Raw genomic sequence first — 20,736 nt, 5'->3', positions numbered from 1 at the left:
AACTACTATGTATAAAATATAGAATACACTGTACAGACAAGGAATAAGCCAACATTTTATAATAACTTTAAATGAAGCATAATCTATAAAAATACTGAATCACCATGTTGTACACCTGAAACTAATATAACATTGTAAATCAACAACCTATCAATAAAAAAAGCATAATGGGAAATGCAATTGTATGATCCTTCCTTTCAGGTACTGACTTGACGGCTCTCTGAGAATAGACTTTGCCTCCCTCTGCTCACCCACCCTTCCAAGATCAGACTCAGTTCTTGTCTTTTAGAACCACAGGGAGAGAGTCTGGCAAGAGCCACTGTTGTACCAGCTGATTTAAATTGAAATGTTTTCCCCAGATAAATGCGTGCTAAATAATACACCAGCTCTCCGGCCAAAGGGAAGTGACAGGCGCTCTGTAAATAAAGGCACTTAGTTGCTGGTAAAGAGCTGTAAAGTGGTTCTGAGCTGATGTTTGCTGACCAGCAAGAAGCGACTTCACCTGCTTTATGTAATTGTCACTGCAGTCTTGCCTGCTGTATATTAAAACTGCATCTCATAGACCCACTGTCACATCGGATATACCGTCCAGCATGGGGTATGCCACCTTTCTCTGTAATTCTTTTTGACAACCAGCCATCACATCTTAGATCTTTTCAGAAAGTATCTAGTTCAGAATCCCTAGGCTGGGCCAGTCCTGACACCATGTGGGCTGGAACAGTGACACCAAAAGGGAATGTGAAAAGAGGTTTTGTTAGTCTGGGAGACCAAATAACACGCAGTGGCAAGTGTCCGAACACAAATCCCAGTGAAGCCTCTATCTCCTCAATGTTAAGATACATTTTCATGTTTCATTTCATGTTAGAACAACTTTCTCTAAGGTTGCATGAATACTCTGACCCAAGAGCACACACATCTGTCCTGGGTCCATATATCCGTGCTGTGTTCTGGAGAGATGGTGATGTAGCTCTCAAGACAAAACAAAGGAATGGGTTTCATAAAGACTACAGAACAAAAAGTGATGAAAGGCGAGGTGGCAGTGGCTAGAAATCTCTGCATTTATCACTCATGGGGAAGTTAGCTTTGTTCCCAAAAATGAAAAGAGCAACACAAAATCCATTTTGGACTCCGTAATTCCCATCCACTTGGAGCTTGGCTGTGCCAAATGGCCAGAGGAAGGGTAACCAAAATATTTGAGGCCAGTGGGCATTCCAGTTGGTCACAAGGGTCTCGAGGAAGGGGAGCAGCCTGGAAACTCGGCTTATCCCTCTGGCCCCACAGGCTGGGATGAACCTGAGAAGTCGGCTGGACGGTGAGCACCCAGAGGTGAGCTTACAATGCTCACCCATCGGGGAGGAAGGGACTTTCCATGTTAATGGTCACCACTGGACCACTGCTTTTTGGAAGGTCAGAGTGTCACCAGACAGAGGGGTTGTATTAGAAACTGAGGACAAGAGAGGAGCAGACAGAGCAAGAAAACAAGGGGAAATAAGGGCTCAGTGGGTCTACAGCTTCGATGGTCTCTCATTGAGAGCCAAACAGAATGCTTGCTGGCTATGGCGGGGGGTGGGGGGTGGGGGGGAATGCTCCATTCCAGTGCTGAACAGGAGTCTCTGAAAACCACCACTGGCCTTACAGTGCATCCTCTGCCTCTTCTGGGTGTGTGTGTGCGCGCACAAAAGAAGCCCTTTTAAATGCAGGAGAAACAAGCTCCCTTTTCCCTTCTTCCTTCTCTCCCACTAAAACCTACTTGTCTTGCTTATTCCTGTGTTAAAAACAGTAAAGAAGGCTTTTGCGAACTGAGTATCTGAAGAGGGAAGGGGAAGCATTTTTACCAGTTTGGCCATCAAACAGGATCTGAGAGGCTGGGATAAGGTTTATGAGAGCTGGAAGGAACACGTATGTCAGATGCATGTGTAACTAAATTAGACACTGAGACTCTAATCTAGGACCTTGAAAATCGGGATGATTAAACTGGGAGGAAACAGGCACGCTGGGGAGAGGGAGTGTCTCCCTGCCCCACTCGGTTCCATCTCCCCTGAAGGGAGCACTTCTGCTGCTTCCCTGTCTTTCCATTCCCTCTGCTAGTTCCTGCCCAGGGAAGGGGAGTGTGTTGGTCCAGCTGGTTCTCTGGACCCGGTTTTGCGAGCATGAGGATTTATCGTGCCTTAAAGCAGTGCGCACGAGTCACCCGGCAACTCTGTTAGAATGCAGACACTAACCCGAGCCGGTAGGTCATGAGATTCTGCATTGCTAACAAGGTGCCTGGGTGATGCCCATGTTGGGGTGCGGCTGGGGAGACCACAGTGAAGATCAACTACTTAAAGGCAGGAACCAACTGCTAGCTTGCCTCTTCCATCTCCTAGAAGGCCAGAGAACTGTTTCCTCCCACCCTTTGTCACCTCAGCTCCTTGAGCAGGCTGGGCGGGGGGCAGGGAAGAGTTTCGGCTCTCTCTTAGGGCCTCGACATGACACGTTGCTCTGTCCTGCAGGCACAGCTGAGCAAATGGATCCCAAGATTTAGATGTGGGGGAGAGGCAGAGGAGTGGGGAGTTGAGAGGTCAAAACCAAGCTTCAGGCTGTATCAGCTACGGTTAGGTCAAGAATAGAAGCCACTCTATTAAGCCAAGTATGATGAAAATTAGAGGTTGACACAGCCCTGGGAAGGGCTGGGGGAGCAAAAGTCAAAGAGGCCACCATTAGCCATTTTACCTGCAACACTAAGGGGCAGGGTCTCCTGAACTTCACCAGAAGGGGCTGTGTGTCTCAAGACCCTCGGGGGAGCCCGCACCCCCATCTCCATCTCCAGGGGCAAAGCTACTGGTTCTCAGCAGGTTCCCCTGAGAGCTGTTTTGACCCTTGCACCTGCGCTCAGGGTCTGAGCTGCCTCCCAAGAATCAAGGTTCTCTTCTTCTTTCCAGATCTCACCCCAGTACCCCTCTCTCATCATTGGCAGACGCCTGCCCAGAACCAGGCAGGGAAGGGGATTCTAGGAACTACTGTTCCTGGTTTTGCTGCAATGTCGAGGGGACATTGGAAGGATGGGGTGGTGATGCTGAGTTGACAAATGATAATGGAGCCCTTGGGTCTAGGCTGCACGACCGACCGATTGAGTGGAGCTTCATCGTATCAATGCGATGGTGCATATCAGCCCAGAAGCTACAGCTCTCACGGGCTGTGCTCCCTCTGCCTTCGCTCCTGAGACGACGGTATTCAGGGCTCCACCAGGCACCCAACACCACCCATGACAATGATCCGACAGTTCACGGTGGGCCTACACAGACGCATTACTTGGAGGAAGATGGCTCCCATCCTGTCCTTGCCAAGGCCCAGATGAGCGAGGTCATTTGTTACAGGCGTTTTGCGGTAACGCCTCTCTGAGAGCCAAGACAGCATCTTTACTCCCTGAGACACCTAGATGACATCTTTACTTGTAGCCATCTGCCCAGCATCCCAGAGCAAATGACAGGGAAGATTGGGACAGAGCATTGTGTCATCTAATGCTGCCGCGCCTCCTATAGACAATGCGTGGGCTGACAAGTGTCAGCTCTCGCTAAATGACTTTTACCGTCCAAACAGTGCCCACCCTCCAGAGACCACCATCCCTTGGTCAGCCTACAACACCCCTGCGCAGCTGAAACAATGGCAAAGCTCAAAACAGGTCAATGGCAAAAATACATACTGGGGAGGAACACTGGAAATCATTCAGACAGCACCATTTCAGGGCTCTGACACTTAGCTGGCAACCCTGGTGACAAAGCCACTGTTTGGGAAGGCTGAGAGGGTGGCGTTTTAAAGGTTGGGTGATTCTCAGGGAAGGAATTGTGAGCATGGGTGTTCAGGTCTCAAGCCCGCTTCCCAGGCTGGCAAGAAGAGGCGGCAGATGCCTCTTTGAAAGTCATCAGAGCCACCGCAGGTTTCCCTACCAGGCAGGCTGATGTGAGCCCCTTTGAATTACCAAGTGAAGGATATTCCTCTTGCCAGCCCCTGTCCCCCACAGGCACAGCAGAGAAGTATTACAGGCTGTCCTTACCTTGGGAATTAGCCTGCAAGACCCCGATGCTGTCATCAAACTGCATAGATTTGATGTTGAGTGACGCCAAGATGCATTCCTTGTCCTGCAGCGAAGTATCATCAATATTATTCTGATTGGCTGACAGGATAACGCACATGTCACAGAGGTTGATGTTGACGGCCCTTAAATCAGCCCGACTTAATGGCGTACCCTTTGGCATAGAGGAAAGAAAAAAAAAAAAAGAAGCAGCAAAAATGAGACTGAGGGACGAGAGGGGAAGAGGGGAAAAAAAATAAAAACAAATTAAAGATGGAGCCAGAGCTTTGGGAAATTATTTAACAAGTATCTTTTTTATGCTTTGACATTAAGCTGGCCTAACTACGTTCAAGGGAATAGGAGCTGTGTGCTAATCTAAAGGGTAGTTGGTGCTGATGGCAGCATTTTAGGCTTGCTCTCAATACTCAATCAAGCTATTACTAACTAACGAGGGAGAGGAATAATGCCAGGGTTCTACATCTTCTTCCTGCCTGGAAATTGTCTTGATTTAAGTAACTGTCCTGTGGCAACCTCTGGCTTTCAGAATGTAATGAGGGAGTGGGTTTCAAATGCCTGTTTCTTTAATAGCAGATCACTTTTGGCTTGAGCAAAAAAGACAGCCGCTCCAACTAGAATTTCCAAGGCCACCAAGGGGAAATACGCAGGGAGCATGGTGTGATGAGGTGGGGCTGAAAGCACCGCTCAATTTGGAGGATGTGGGAGAGAGAGAAATTAACACCCATCTTGCAAAGGGGAAATGGAAAGGAGTCAAGCTTCAGGTCATATAATTTCATTGCATATTTTCAGCAAGAAAAAATTTAGGAAATTGCCTAATTGTTCAAGAATATAGGCATGGTTAAACATATGGTCAGATACAGAAACAGTGGAAGTCTATGCAGCAGGTAACGAGGCTGAAAGGGTTCTCTGTGTAGGTATTGCCTTGGAAGGATCTCAGACAGAGGATTAAATGACAACAAACAAACAGAAAAAGCCAAGCTCTAGACAACTTGAAAAGTATGATTTCATTTATGTAAAAAGAAATCCACGAACTAAAACTATATGTTTATGAATGTATTTATAAATGTATGTACATTCCGAGAGAAGGTTCAGGAAAAATACACACTAAACTAATAACAGTAATTACCCCTGGGAAGGGGAGTAAGATTGGGGGTGAAGGAAAAGTTTGTTTTTGACTTTATATGCTTCTGTTTTGTTTGAATATTTTATAACAAGGACGTATTTGTATATTACTGGAGTAATTAAAAATGAATAAGCTAGTAAACAGACTTAAAAAAAAAATTCCACAATGACCAAAAACAGTGGAAAAAACCCCAGATGAAGGAGGTAATGACAGAGGCTGGGAATGCAGCCACTGGTAGAAAGAAGGGTTAGGGTCGGAGCAGGAGACCTTGAGTCCTTGCGCTCCGTGTCCTCAGAAGGGGCCACGGCAGAACTCATCAGGTCATCCCACATCAGAGGGTCCCAGGGGCATCATTTTGGAGTTCATGGCCAGCCACCAGCCTCTTTGGACCTCCAGCCTAAATCCAGCTTCTGATTTGCCCTCATGGAGACTTGAGTGACTTTCAGTGGCCCTTGAGTGACCTTCAACTACACTGCCTGTGTAGGGAGAGGTGTGTCACCGGCCATGTATCTCTGACTGCCTTCCTCTCAGTCTCCCTCATGGAAATGGGGCTTTGAGAAGATTGGACCTGGCCGCAGAGATCAAGGCCATCAGCCCTCTTCTACAGCTTAGTGGCAGTCCTGGTTCTCACCTCAGCCTCCAAAACACTGCTGCAAAGTGGACTTACGGAGGAACAGGCACATCGTGCTATGGACTGGAAAGCTACTAGTTCCAGGCTGTGGAGCAGTATCTTTTGAGAAAAGCAGACATCTCCCCTCTTTTCCTGGGGTCTTTTGATACAAAATAAGTCTGACCAACTTCCTGAATCATTTCCTAAGCCCACTGCTTAAACCTCAACTGTCTACATCCATATTCTCTGAGTTCTCACCTTGTAGGGAACCCAGCAGTCACTGTGATATAAGACAATCCCTGTGCAGCTGTGCACACATGATTTCAAAACTCAAGAAATACAGACAACATACACAGAAACACCCTGTGTTTCTCCAGGCTGGCCCTATCTATGTGGCCCTGTTTAAACAATGAAATTATGTGACGACAGAGGTGAAAGTCCATTTTGTACAAATACGTTGTGCTGGCAGGTGCTAATTTTGGAGGGTTTGAAAAGGCCCTGCAAATAGGAGAAGTTATTCATACAGGTGCAGGCGATGAGTGGATGTGTTCTAGGGCGTGCAGAAGGAAACACACACACCCACCACGCATGCACACATAGCAGCCATCACACATACACACCACACACATACACACATACATAGACTCTTGTATCCCAGAAAAATAACGAGCTCTTTACAAAAGATTTTGAAACTCCAGTTCATTGTTCCCAAGGACCATGTGGAAGAGCCCGTGTAGGAAGATAAATAATCACAGAAATGTACATGTTTCTGAAATTAGCAAGGTGTGTATCTATTCAGGCTCTTCTACGTGTGTGACTATTTGTTTTTCCGCAGGTAAAGATTTTTAACTCCATGTGTTCATTAAGGCAGTGAGTTTTGGGCCCAGCATCCAAAAGTATCTGTCTATATTTTTCTCATTTCTTTATATATTTATCGTCTATTGTGTCAGGTGTATGTTGGGTTACATGGTAGCTACAAGGGGTATTACTTGTGGACAGATTCTTAGGTCTTCTTTATTGAATTATATTACCTTGCTTCTTCTTTTTCCATTTCTGAGGTTCTATAAGCAGATAACAGAAATAATGGATTTCTAGCTCCATAAGTGTGGAAAAAATTAGACTTCTTGAAATATAGAATCAAATTCATGTTCCTCAGTTTTAGGAATGTGAACTTCCAAGAAAAATATTTGGAGGGTAAGTGATACTTGTATGGGTTTGTGACCTGGAGAACCATGTCAAATGTTGAAATGTACAGCGCTCTACAATTATTTGAAAGTTTATAGAAAATATACTGGTTAATGACTAGGAAGTAGTTAGTTACATGACTCACAGATCACGTGCCCCAGGTCCTCACGCTAAACTGTGGAGTCCCAAATGGTTCCTTTTAGATTTGGGTCCTAGTGTTTTGTAATCAAGAACATCACACGCACACATACAACCTCATGAAAACCCTGCTGAGCTTCTAAATGACTGGGAGGTAGGGGCTGGCCACCAGGAGGGGTTGGGCTTTTGTACAGCAGAAATAAATAAAGAACTCTGTTAAATACATTCAGTTAAAAACAGAACATGGTAAAATAAGATTTCTCCAAACATTAATAATGTCATAAATAAAATGGTATAAATAGTTCTATATGTAAATTCTGCCGTAAGCATCATAATATTGCAAAGCACTGGGTTGAGGTAGGCAAGAGAGTGTTTAGACACTGATACGGTTAATACATTTGATACCAGCTAAACTCCATGCCTGATGAGCGACTGAACTTGGCTGCAAATTCCTTTTAATAAGATCTCCCAGGGTTTGGATCTTCCTAGACAGAGCACAGGGGAAGGGCTGAGTCCTCAGGCCCATAACCAGACGAAGAAGCAGAGGCAGGATCAAAGCTACTGCTCTTACATTCATCAGGGATTTTTCTTTCATGAATGAAAAAGAAGAAAAAAGCATCGATTATGTGACCTTGGACTTACAGGCAATATGGACACCTTGGGGAAGTTATGAAGCGTCTCCCATTCCCGCTTGAGGTACTCAATGGAACCCACAAACACGATGTGCTTGAGCTCGTGGTAATGAAAGTTGCTGGCACGGAGTGGCATCACCAGGTTGCGGAGGCCAATCAGGGCTGAACTGACGTCGCCAAAGATGCAGACCACGACGTGGCCACTCAGGACGGTCATGGCAGCTTCACTCCGAGTCTGCCAGAGGGAGAAGGGCACATGCATTGGAGAGAAGACCTCAGGGGGTTGCGGTAAGGACTGAAAAATCATTGTGTCAAATACTGAGGAAACACTGGCCGAGTGCTGGCTCTGGGCTATTATTTTTTAATTTCTTCACTGTTATATACATGTCATATTTATTTATAATTTGAGTATGTGTGTATAAATTATTTTGTGTAATAAATATCTGTAAGCATATATTCACACATATCATTACCTTCTTTGAGAAAATATTTAAGGAAGATGTGTCATCCATACATACAAGCTGAAGATCTTTCATAATAATTTTCAGGAGGGAAAAATTAGAGGGAACAGCAATATTTATGTCATTTGGAAAAGGAAGTCTTAGTTTCCAGGAAATTGTTGATAACATGAGCTGCCTTTTCTGCCTCCCTTGCTGAGATGATGATAAAATAGTCCGACCTATGCTGGCCTTGGCATGAGAAATGAGTTTTAAATTCTAGACCCACCATCAGGACCTCCCAGGACATCACTGCATCAGTAGGTAGCACTTGATGTCCTGAGCCAGGGGCTGGCAAACTATGGCCCACAGACCAAACCTGGCCCGCCACCTGCTTTTGTATGGCCAGTGAGCTAAGATTGGTTTTTACATTTGAAAATGGTCGGAAAAAGTCAAAAGAAGAATATTTCAGAACATGTGAAAATTAGATGAAATCCAAATTCCAAAAAAATTGTGTTGCAACACAGCCAATCTTACTCATTTACGTATTCCCCGTGGTTGCTTTTACAAAAGCTGAGGGGATTAGTTGTGACAGAGACTGTACGGCCAGCAAAACCTAAATTATTTATTGTATGACCCTTTACAGAAAGCGTTTGCTGACCGCTGTCCACTGCTGCCCTGAGGTTTCCAGGGACAGGCCCGCAGTGGCCACCTATGTAAGTTGTTGGAGGAAGACTCCAAGGGAAGCACTAAACGGATCTAGAGACAAAACGGAAGAACAACAAACCCATGTCTTCCCCTGACTCTAGGTCTGTATTTACAAAGGGGACAAATGAAAGAATAAAACCACCCCAGTTACAGCTTCCCAGGAAATGCAAATGGGCAGCCACTGCTCACTGTGTCAGCACAGAGAACAACACAGGAGGCCAGTCGTGGGCCTTTCTCTGCCTTTCTTTCTGGTCCGATGCCTCCCAGCTTGCCTTTCTTCCTCCCTGTCCACCCCCTGCGTGTCTGGATGGCCCCATGTGGTTTACAATGCTTTGGGGGAGGCATATTAATGTCCACTGCACATATCAAACCCTGCTCAATTTAATCCCTAGAATTGACCAGTGTATTGATCGTTTAAATGCCAATATTGCAATTCACGACAATGTCAGGGTTATTACAGTAACCCCCAAGGAGAGGAAGAAGCTAGCTTTCACTCCCTGATCGTTAGAATAAAGCAGGGGCTGTCACCATTATTGGCTTCTCTCTGCAACAGTACAGGGACACCTAAGACACAGGCTGTAAAAAATGTCTTATAAATGGTGACCAAGGAGGCCCTGCTGGGGAGTCACACCCCACATCACGGCTTCACGGATAAAACGTAGAGTTAGTTATCTTGGCTGCATGGAAGTGTGAGTGCCTGGGTACCACCAGCAGAGGGTCAACCAGACTGCAACATGCTGTGATGAGACTCCTAATTATTTTTAATTGGCCAGGTCACCTGAGAGGCTAGCTCCCTTCGGCAAGCCTGAGGAATATAACCTGGGTCCAGAATACAGACTGGAAGTCTAGAATAGGAAGGTGGGGAAGGCTCCAGTTAGCAGAGTGGCCAAGGCACAGATGCTGACCTCAGGAGCTTGGATCTGGGGACCAAAACACCAATCCTTAGACCAGCCACAGCAATATCACCTGGAGAACCTAGTAAATGTCCCAGTTCTCGGGACTCAGCCCTGGGGGAGACTGAATCTGCCAGGTTTAAGACCCAAGAGAGAAACTGCTTACGTGTGCACCTTGTCTTTCCTACACATCCTTTAAGGCCTAACCCAAGTAGGGCCTAAATGGCTGTAAAACACTTCCAAACTCAACCTGTTTGTATCTAATACATACCTAAATACATACTAGGTTCCCTGACCACTTAAATACATACTAGATTCAAACAGCACTTTGTGCCTCATAACACTTAGCTTTAAATACATTGTCTCATGGTACATTTATATCTTCTAATTAGATGGTCATTTCCTCAAGATTGCAGCCATCTCATATTTTCTGACCCCCCCAAAGCAGTTAGTGTCCTGTGCCCAGAAAGCATCTTCATGGAGCTAGCTCTTCCAAGCATTCCCATCTCTGTGCCAGGGTTAATTTAGAAGGGGCTTTTGGGACCTCACTGTCTAAATAGCACCTCCTAGTCCATTTCTAGCCCATGACCCCACTTTATTTTCTTCATAGTACTTACCAATAACTGAAATGTTATTACATATTCCTTTGCCTCCCTGGGTACCTTCTCTGTGCCCTCGCAAGACTACAAGCTCTATGAGCAAGTCACTGTCGGGGCTGTACTCCCAGCAGCAAGAAGACTGCCTAACACGTAACAGGATTGCTATGAATGTTTTGTTAACTACGTTACTTTTCAGATCACAGAAGTAGTAACTCGTCTCACTAAACTCTTTCATGCCTGTAGGGGACTTGGAATGTCAGTTACCCACACACTCCTGAGGATTATGTAGGCAAGTCATTAAAACCCTGGATCTCCCAAATACCAAGCCAGCCTTTAACCTGCCCCAGGTGGGTAACACCAGGCTGAGTTTACATCCCCAGAGGAACAAGTGGGGCAGATACAAGATTAGAAGGTAAACACATGACATGGTTTTGTGATAAGAACCACTTGCACTCCATGGACAAGGGCTGTTTCTGAGAATTCTGCCTTTTCTGTGCTTCTGTCTGCACCTTTCACACCTCCCAGACAGCCTCCAGCACATTGCTGTATTGGCTCTTAATGCTCGAGTATAATTAAATTGAGAAAACACACACATTCAGATAAAACAGAAGGGAAAATCTAGCGGATTAGAGTATAAAGCCCTTCTGAGGAACTGGAATGGTCCTTTCTTAGGGAGGGCGGCCATGACATCAGAACTGACAGGATTTTCTTGGCTGACATAAAGGAGCAGGCCACAGCCATCTGGGGATTAGAAGGCACAAGGGAGAAAGAACCCTTCCATATGACTTCCTGATTATTAATCCATTTTTCATGGATTAACAAGACATTAAACAGTGGGAAAGCCGATGTAGGCATTAAAACCTAAAGCTGTTAATCGGACAAGTCTAAGGAGTAGAATGGATTGTTATCTATGCTGACATTCCTGGGACAGACCAGAGGAAACTCACTGCTGTTACTGAGATGAGCCAACCATCTGTTACTGAGACTCTGAGCCTCACCCTTCCCGAGGTGGACCACTGTCATCCTTGTTATCATCAGCAAATGTGATCTGCCTGCCTACAACCTGTGCTAAGAAGGATCACAAATGTGCAAGGCATTGTTATAAACAAACAACAATACAGGTAGCATGCAGATTTCTTCATGGTTAACAATAATAGTAGGTAAGTTTATTGAGTCATATGTTGGGTTTTAATCTTCACTACCAACCTATAGGTTAGGGTCATTCTCATCTCATTTTCTTACACATAAAAGAACTGAAGTGCAAAGTGGTCAAGTGACTTGTCCAAGGCCACACAGCTACTAATGGCACAGGCAGGCTCTGGCCCCAGAGCCATGTCCACAGGAGTGATGGTACACACTGCCTCCCATGATGCCTTTCACACAGCACATGATCACCCCCTATGGTAATAAGCCAATGAATATTCAGAGACTGAGAATTCCACTCTCAGTTCATGGTCTAATAAAGAGTTCTAGCTGCTTCAATGTATATCCTGAATACTAATTATCAAAAATAATTAGGACCAGGGGCTACCATCCCACCATCTAGCTAGGAAAACCTCATTCCTGGCAAGCATAATTTGGGACAGAAGTGGATGGTGTCAATTCCGCAATCTGTCACTCACCAGGATGACTTTCTCTATCTCCTTGGGTGCACACCAGTGAAACATCCCAGTAGAGTCATACTTCTTCACATTGGAGTCCATGTTGTCAATCTGATCATTGCCAGGAATTAACAAGGGGTCATGCCTGGGGAGAAAAGGACAGGAAAACCTAAGTGGAAAATGTGATAAATTATACATGGAAAGTGCCCCCTGAGTTATATCTCAGAGGAGATGAAAGATGCAGAGGAAGTGGTTGTCACCGAAGGCCATTCTTTAGCTTGCAGAACCCAACCTCTGAAAGATAACTGCCCCCAAAACCACCAGGACATGCCGGTGACCTCTGTCAGGTAATAATTCTGCCTTTCTCTTCTGTTCCCCTTTTCCTAAGATGGACTTCACGTCATCGTGTGAATTTAGTCTCCCGTCTTACAGTTGTCTCACTCCTTCTTTTCTCATTTTACCAGCTATACAGTCGCTGCAGGACACATGCACACGTGCACACCCCGAAGGGTAGTTATTAGCATTGGCAATGAAGAGGAAGGAATCGGAACAGAGCCTCATGCTGACTGACTGGCATGAGGATGGAAAGCCAATTACTTGCTCTTTCTGACTACAACTTCTGACGTGATGCTCTTCGCAGTAAAAGCTTTAACAGGCTGCACTTTAAATATTTTAGCAATTTGCCCAATCAGATTTTGCTCTCCCTGGCTGAAGTCCTTTAAAGATTCAGCAGCATGTCACTTCAGAGCAGATTGACTACCAAATGCCCACCTCTGGAATACATGATTTCAATGCTAAACAACACCCTCTCTCCTTGCCTTGACAACTGTATTTGCACGAACTGTCCAATGACGCGCTCCCCCCACCCCCACCGTCACCTCCCAGCTGCCACACTCCTTAGACGAGTGCCTCAAGCTCAGACGTATCTTAATAAACTTGTCTTGAATTCTCAGGGCGACGTGCATCCTCGCTTGCCTTGTTTACTGGTGGAAAAGAAACATGCTTCTATGGAGGCCTCCCCTCCAGTGGACTGGCAGCATCTCACCGACAACTTCAGGAATTACAATAGAACCAGGCAGCTCTAATAAGCTTGCAGCATGAGAAATATAATCCTGCATCCTGGCCCATGCCCCACTGTCTAGATTCCATCTCTCACAGTGACTCTGTAGCTCAGTGTTGAGGGAGGTATTTGGGTTTCTACAACAATGGCCGCATAAAATTAGGATAATGTCCCAGGCGTGGTCAGCTATCTGCTCAGTTGAGCTATTGTCCCTGAATAATACTGTCAATTCAAGACAGAAAATCTAAATTAGTTCAAATTCTGAAACATGACTGTAAAGTGATTTTTACCTCTTAAAGCACCTCTTTCAAGCATTAAAGGATGAGCTTTACTTAGTTCTTAGAATTTCTTCCTCTGAAATGTCTTTGATAGTTCTCATTTGTATGTTCCAAACACAGGCAGTGGGACAGCAATCCTTTCTACATGGCCTATAGACCTAGAATTAAGCTTTCAGGATATCTACCCTGGCTTTCCTAATAGGCCTCCCAACCCCACTTAGGATAGGAAGCCTCTGTGTTTACTCACTCCTGAGAATTTTCTTGTAGGCTACACCAGATGACAAATTTCACGTGAGGCAATCCTGCAAAGTCACCGTCACTGAACGTGCTAGATGACTGCAGGAACTGTCACGTCTGAGCTTAAAAGGAGAAGAACAATCAGCTCGGAATAGCATCTCAGTAGCTGGGTTACTGGAAAGTCTGGAGGTGTTGTAAACCACCAGGTCACCTTTCAAACACTGAGCTCAGTCAAAAATGCTAAAATAAAAGGGCAGTTACTGATAAGAACGGGTCACAGATCAGAACAAGAACAATTTTTGAACGTTTTTGTTCTTGAGGAATCTTTAGATAGATAGATCTAGATACATAATCTCTATGCATCATAAAGAATTTTGAGAAAATTAACGAAATAAATTCTTTCTTCCCAACCCTAGAAGAATGTATTTTAGTTGCAAGAGGATCTTAATAAATTTGTCCTGAAGCTGTAAAGCCAGGTTGTGTATTGGTTAGAGTGGAAGTATCATCTCAGGAAGGTCTGAGACCTACCCCCAATGCATTCAGGATTTATATTCATATAATATTAGCAAGCAAGCAAATGCTGTAGCAAGCTGGCCAAAATTCCTTTCAGAAAATATGTGCCTTGAGAGAGAGGAGATACATGTCGACTTCCTATCTTTCTGGGAAGAAATCATCCCTTGATTACATTGGCATCCAACCCTTCTGTTAGAAAAGTAAGTAAATAAGCCTGAGGACCGACTGCCCCAATGAGAAGAAAAAGGACAGCTTTTTAATGTCAAGTCTCATTAACTAGGGTGGGGATTTGGGCACACCAGGTGCTATTTGACACTAGGGCTGCAAGCCACGATTTGCACTGGAACATCTAGAAGCATCCGGGAAGTCTCAGTGGTATGCCACGTGGCACTCTGTACTTCCTACAGTCTCTCAGCCTAAAGATAGGTCATCCAGGATTTTCCTAAAAGGGTCAGATCTGAAGACCATCAAAAAGTTCCCTGAACAAAGATATTTCCTTTTCTGACCAGTCATGGTACTTGAAATTTGAACTTTGGTTTCACGAATCAGCAAAGCAACTAATAAACATGAATCCCCTCTTCTGTGCCAGGAATGGAAGATCCTGCAATGATTACGGTGACCAGTCCCTGGTTGAAGAGAGGGTTATAATACAGCGAGCAAGAGAGAAAATGTCAACCCACAGCTGTGATACACTGTGGCAAGAGTTACAGGGAAGTAATACACAAGGTGGTATGAGAACACCAAGAGAGCTGTTAATTGCCTGGTAGTAGAGTAACATCAAAGGAAGGTTTTGCAAAGACGGTAACATGTGATCTGAGCTCTGAAAGGTGAGGAGGAATCACATTATATTTTATGATCCACGAGTAGCCATTAGGACCCATTTAGAGGACTGAAGTCCAAGAGAAAAGAGCCAAAGAAAGACACCTGGATCCATGGTTGGAGATGTTGTACTACATGAGCTGTCCTCAGATGGGCAATGGCCGTCAAGTGGAAGAGATGGAGTCAACTCATTGAGTATGACTGAAGTAGAGCAGACTAGGGATTTAGACAGTGCCAAACTCAAGTCTCCAAAAAGGAAGAATGCTATACAAATGGAAGGGTTTAAAATAAATGGCATGAGTTGTCTCCGAAGGCAGTGGATTTCTCATCTTTTGAGACATTTCTGAAGAGCTGAGAGGAAGACATCAAACCATACCAGAAATACACAGTATCTTCTTGGAAGAGTTGGGCCACATACATACACACACAATTAGATTTGCTCTGCCTGAAAGGGAACTCCTCCCTGGCCTTGAACTTACCTCCACATTTGAGGACCAGTACCTATGACAGCCCAACCCAAAGAAAAGAAGAAGCCTGCACACTAGAGTAAACTTGTTCTTTGGAACAAAGAGAGTTGATCTCCAAAGGGAGCATTTGGGGTGGATACCACTGAAGACAGAAAACCACCTATTTCTTTAGTGACAAGATAGCATAGTGGCTCAGGACACTGGCTCCAGAACCATAACATCTGTCTTCAAGTCTTGGTACATCTCCTATTTGCTACATTGTGCCTTGCCTCAGTTTCTTCATCTGTAAAATGGGAATGTTAAACCTCATCATTAATTAATGGATTCAGTTTGAGAATGACATGAGTAAAGACATGGCATGTACTTAGCATGAAACCTGACACAGAACACGCCCTCAATAAGTGTTAACTACTATCATTATTATCACACTTTATACTTCGCTTAGAAACCACTCATATATTTGTAGCTCTTACAATGGTGAAAGGAGACAGGAAAGAGGGAGTGGTTCAATCATAAAGACGTGGGGTTCTCCTACTATTACTCCTACTACCACCACCACCACCACTACTAACACTACCACTACTACCATTACCACCACTACTACTACTACCACCACTACCACCATCACCACCACTACTACTATCTCTATCACTACCACTACTACCATTACCACCACCACTACCACTACTACCACCACCATCACCACCACCACTACTACCACTACCACCACCACCACCACTACCACCACTACTACCATTACTACCACCACCACTACTACCACCACCACCACCACCACTACATCACCACCACCACTACTACCACTACCACCACCACCACTACCACCACCACTACTACCATTACCACCACCACCACCATCACCACCACCACTACTACCACTACCACCACCACCACCACTACCATTACCACCACCACTACCACTACCATCACCACCACTACTACTACTACTACTACCACCACTACCACCATCACCACTACTACTACCACTACTACCATTACCACCACTACTACTACTACCACCACCACCACCACCACTACTACCACCACCATCACCACCACCACCACTACCACCACCACCACCACTACCACCACCACCATTACCACCACCACTACCACCACTACTACCATTACCACCACCACTACTACTACCATCACCACCACTACCACTACTACTACTACCACCACCACCACCACCACTACTACCACCACCACTACTACCACCACCATTACCACCACCACCACTACCACCACTACTACTATTACCACCACCACTACCACTACTACCACCACCATCACCACCACCACCACCACTACATCACCACCACCACTACTACCACTACCACCACCACCACTACTACCATTACCACCACCACTACCACTACTACCACCACCATCACCACCACCATTACCACCACCACTACCACCACCACCATTACCACCACCACCACTACCACCACTACTACTATTACCACCACCACTACCACTACTACCACCACCATCACCACCACCACCACCACCATTACCACCACCACTACCACCACCACCATTACCACCACCACCACTACCACCACTACTACTATTACCACCACCACTACCACTACTACCACCACCATCACCACCACCACCACCACCACCACTACATCACCACCACCACTACTACCACTACCACCACCACCACCACTACCATTACCACCACCACTACCACCACCACCATTACCACCACCACTACTACCATTACCACCACCACTACCACTACTACCACCACCACCATTACCACCACCACTACCACCACCACCACCACCACCACTACCACCACTACTACCATTACCACCACCACTACCACTACTACCACCACCATCACCACCACCACTACTACCACTACCACCACCACCACTACCACCACTACTACCATTACCACCACCACTACCACCACCACCACCACTACTACCACTATCACTACCACTACTACCATTACCACCACCACTACTACTACCACCACTACTACCACTACTACTACTACCACTATTACTACTACTACAGAAAATACAGATACTAAGACGAATAGCCACCATGGATTGAGTGAGCCCTTACCAATGCTGCTGTGCTAAAACTTTAACCTGCATTTTATGACTTACACATCACAATAACACTTACAGGTAATTTCCGTCATTATCACGCATTCACGTGGATGGGAAACAGAGTGGATAGGAAATGGGGCTAAGGTGGCAAAGCCAGTGGGAGGAGAATCCAGGCCTTGCACAGAGACTGACTTCTGGCCTGGAAGTCAGGGCTGCCTGGCCCCCACCTCACCCCTCCTGCTTGCAGGAGGCAGCTGCATCTTGCTCACTTTGTAGGGCAGTGCCCCCGAGCCGCAGTGCCCTGCGTTGCAGAGCTAGGCAGAGCAGCACGGCGCCCATTCATGAAATGCACAGCTTATGTGAATAATCATTAGAAAATTTCCCCATGAGCCCCCATCAGGACGATGTGCTCAGGAGATCCTCAATAATCAGTTAAGGCTGGACAAGCTTTTGTCATGTCCCAATATCTGAAGACTCCATTTAGGAACAGCCACACTTTTATAACAACCGAGGAGCCCCAGCAAGTTCAATTTTTCGCATCTCTCCTTGAATCTCAGCTCACACCTTCAAAGCCCACAGCTAGAAATTAAGTATGCCTGACTTCAAAAAAAAAAAAAAGAATAAAAGATCATTGTTTTGAGGGCTGGCAGAGGTAGGAATGCCACTTGCTATCAATTAATCTCAGGAAGTGAACTAAATGCCCAGCTACAGCAGACACACAAAAAGCTTGCCTTGAAGACAACAGCCTAAAGCAAAACCGCAAATCCCTTTTCTAGCAAACCTGCTGTGAGGAAGCTGGCATTATATTTTAAAAAGCACAGCTGCCCTTAGAGGAAAATCCCATTTCCACCCCCTGGCAGTGGGTTCCATGCTGAACCGCAGAAATTTACATTCAAATACAAGTAACCAAACCCAAACCAACCAACCAACCCAGAGAGAAGGTACACATGGTTTTTAAATCACATCCTTTTCCTTTCTTGATTTTCAGGACCTCATTTCTCATCACATGATAAGGACTTTCCTACCATTACATGCATCCTATCCAGATGGAGGCCAACCCTGCAGAGGCTCCCTGGGCAATAGGAGGCTAGATAAAATTGAGCAATTTCTCTTATCTCTGCAGGGCTTTCATCCCAGTGGCAAATACTGGTTTTACTGAGCACCTATTATGTCGGGCACCATAGGTTTCAGGACATTTCTGAAGCTTCACAGTTGGCTTCAAATGTTCCTCCTGAGAACATAACCCCAGAGACAGACATCGCTTTCCCTTCCTAGGAGCTCCTTCAGATGTGAGATGCTCTTTCAGAGGTAATAATCTTATCCATTAGTTGGTGACCTCCTTCAGGGCAGGGAACTCCTATTTCACTCTTCCCTGCACTTCCAGAACCTAGCAGAGGACTCAGTGGATGCTCAGTAAACAACCAGCTACCAAGGGCAGCTGATGAATGGCCTCTAATCTCTGAGCATCTCAAACCATTTGATGGTGATTCACCAGACCTTCTATGGGGACCAGAAAAAGTGTCCAGGGAGAGTCCATCCACCTTTGATATCTTGCAACAATTTGTTTGGGGAACCACCGCGGCTCCCGCACTGGTTTTCACTCTACAGGGACAGTATTTGGAAGAGGGCATTGTGCTCGGAAGGGAGACTCTATAACATGTCTCTAAGCAGTCAGGCTGCCTAGAGTGTGGCCAAAGTCAGCTGCTGTAACTGATCAGCAGAAAAGACTCCTGTCTCATGTCCAGTGGTGGTCAACACAGATGCTCCTAATTAAGCAACTATTTAGTGCTCCAATTCCAGGTCTGAACATTTCTGGGAGAAGGGTCTCTATCACAGGATGCTCCTCCCATGGCCCCAGTTCGTGTAAGCAGCAGTCCTCCAAATGTGGCCCCACACCAGCTGCCTTAGCGCCACCTGGGAGCTTGAGAGAAATGCAGTTCTCCAGCCTAGCCCAGCCCTGTGGAATCAAGCTCTGTTTGAACAAGGTGTTTTAGATGATTCTGATGCAGGCTGAAGTTTGAGGATCACTGCTGTCAAGTTTTGCTCAGATGGAGAAACTTTGTGATTTGAATCAATCCTACCAAAGTTAGCAGCTATCTGCAACAGACAGACCAGAAGGCTATGGTTCTATTCAATGAGATCAGGACTAGAGTTGGGCAAGAGAGGGGCCTGGGTGCACAATTGAAGGAGGCACCTCATATGCCTCACCTTTGTCCTGGTGCTGCTATGTGCAGAGTGCAGAGTGCAGGTCTCGTGACACAGGCACATCCGGGTGGCCTGCTCTGACTCTCTCTATGACTCTTGGGAACTTGAGGGGTGGTGTCAACACCTGATGGGGATTCCTATCGTGGAAACCATACAAATGCTTCTTTCTTGCTGACTTCTAAGACCCCTTCAGCAAAGAAACAAGCCTAAAAACACAAATGAACTACTCGTTCTTATCAAGTGTAAAACTTACAATTCAGTTGTCTACCCTCCTTTCTCCCCATCGTTTCTTCCACGCCACAGAAGACAACGCGGCAGTTAATAACTAAGTCCTTCAGAGCACTGTTCAAGAGCAGCAGGCCACACAGGTGGGTCTCTGGCTGTTCCGGCCACTGGAGACTGAAGTGGGTCTTAGGTGGTCTCCCCAAAAGGGCTCATACCTCAGTTTTCAGCACCATAAATGGTTCTGACTGGATCTGCCTCATTTTCGGCTGTGTTTTATTTCTGGATAAATTTTATTTCCTGCTACATTGCAAGGATCCGGACTTTTGGATTCTGGCTCGTGCCCTAACTCATCCCTCAACCCTGCCTCCACCATCCAGGGTAATGATCATCTCTCCAGAGACACAGCTGCCCTTCTCTCCTGCCATCCTTGGAGCCACCTTGAGAAAACCTTCAGGCCACTCTGGCCTTTCTGTATCTCTCTCCTTACATTTTTTTTTTTTCTGCCCAAGAAGAAAACAATCAGGAACTGCTGTTACCTAGTCTGTCACCTCTGGCTAGGCAGCCACCATTCTCAGAGGAAGAAGGAGATGACTGCCTTTAGGTTTGGGAGACAACCCAGGAGAGCTGACATGTTCTTCAGTCCTGGAGGAGAGCATACAAGATGTTCTTGAAACGACAGGACAGGATGACCCTCTGTTGAACATGCAACGTGTCCAAGGACCTGCGTCAAATCCACCCAAGCCTTGGTATGACGAGACCCACTATTTCTTTCTTCTCCAGTCCCGAGGGGGCCTGTCATATGCTATTTGTTTGCGCATTAAGAGGTGAATTTACTTAGCTA

At 45.8% G+C, this 20,736-nt stretch overlaps 1 protein-coding gene across 8 annotated transcripts in view; it reads right to left on the bottom strand.

Annotated features, from left to right (window-relative positions):
• KCNMA1 (potassium calcium-activated channel subfamily M alpha 1) overlaps positions 1-20,736 on the bottom strand; it is a 708,582-nt gene that overhangs the window by 62,844 nt on the left and 625,002 nt on the right. For all 8 annotated transcript variants that reach the window (XM_072971241.1, XM_072971239.1, XM_072971250.1 and 5 more), the window contains 3 exons: positions 12,017-12,140; positions 7,768-7,992; positions 4,034-4,226 (listed from right to left, as the gene is read on the bottom strand). In XM_072971241.1, coding sequence (XP_072827342.1) covers positions 4,034-4,226; positions 7,768-7,992; positions 12,017-12,140 — 542 coding nt within the window. The remainder of the gene's footprint in view (positions 1-4,033; positions 4,227-7,767; positions 7,993-12,016; positions 12,141-20,736) is intronic.

Source organism: Vicugna pacos, chromosome 11 (genome assembly GCF_048564905.1).
Source record: "Vicugna pacos chromosome 11, VicPac4, whole genome shotgun sequence".
NCBI lineage: Eukaryota > Metazoa > Chordata > Mammalia > Artiodactyla > Camelidae > Vicugna > Vicugna pacos.
This window is presented reverse-complemented; position numbering and strand designations above follow the sequence as displayed.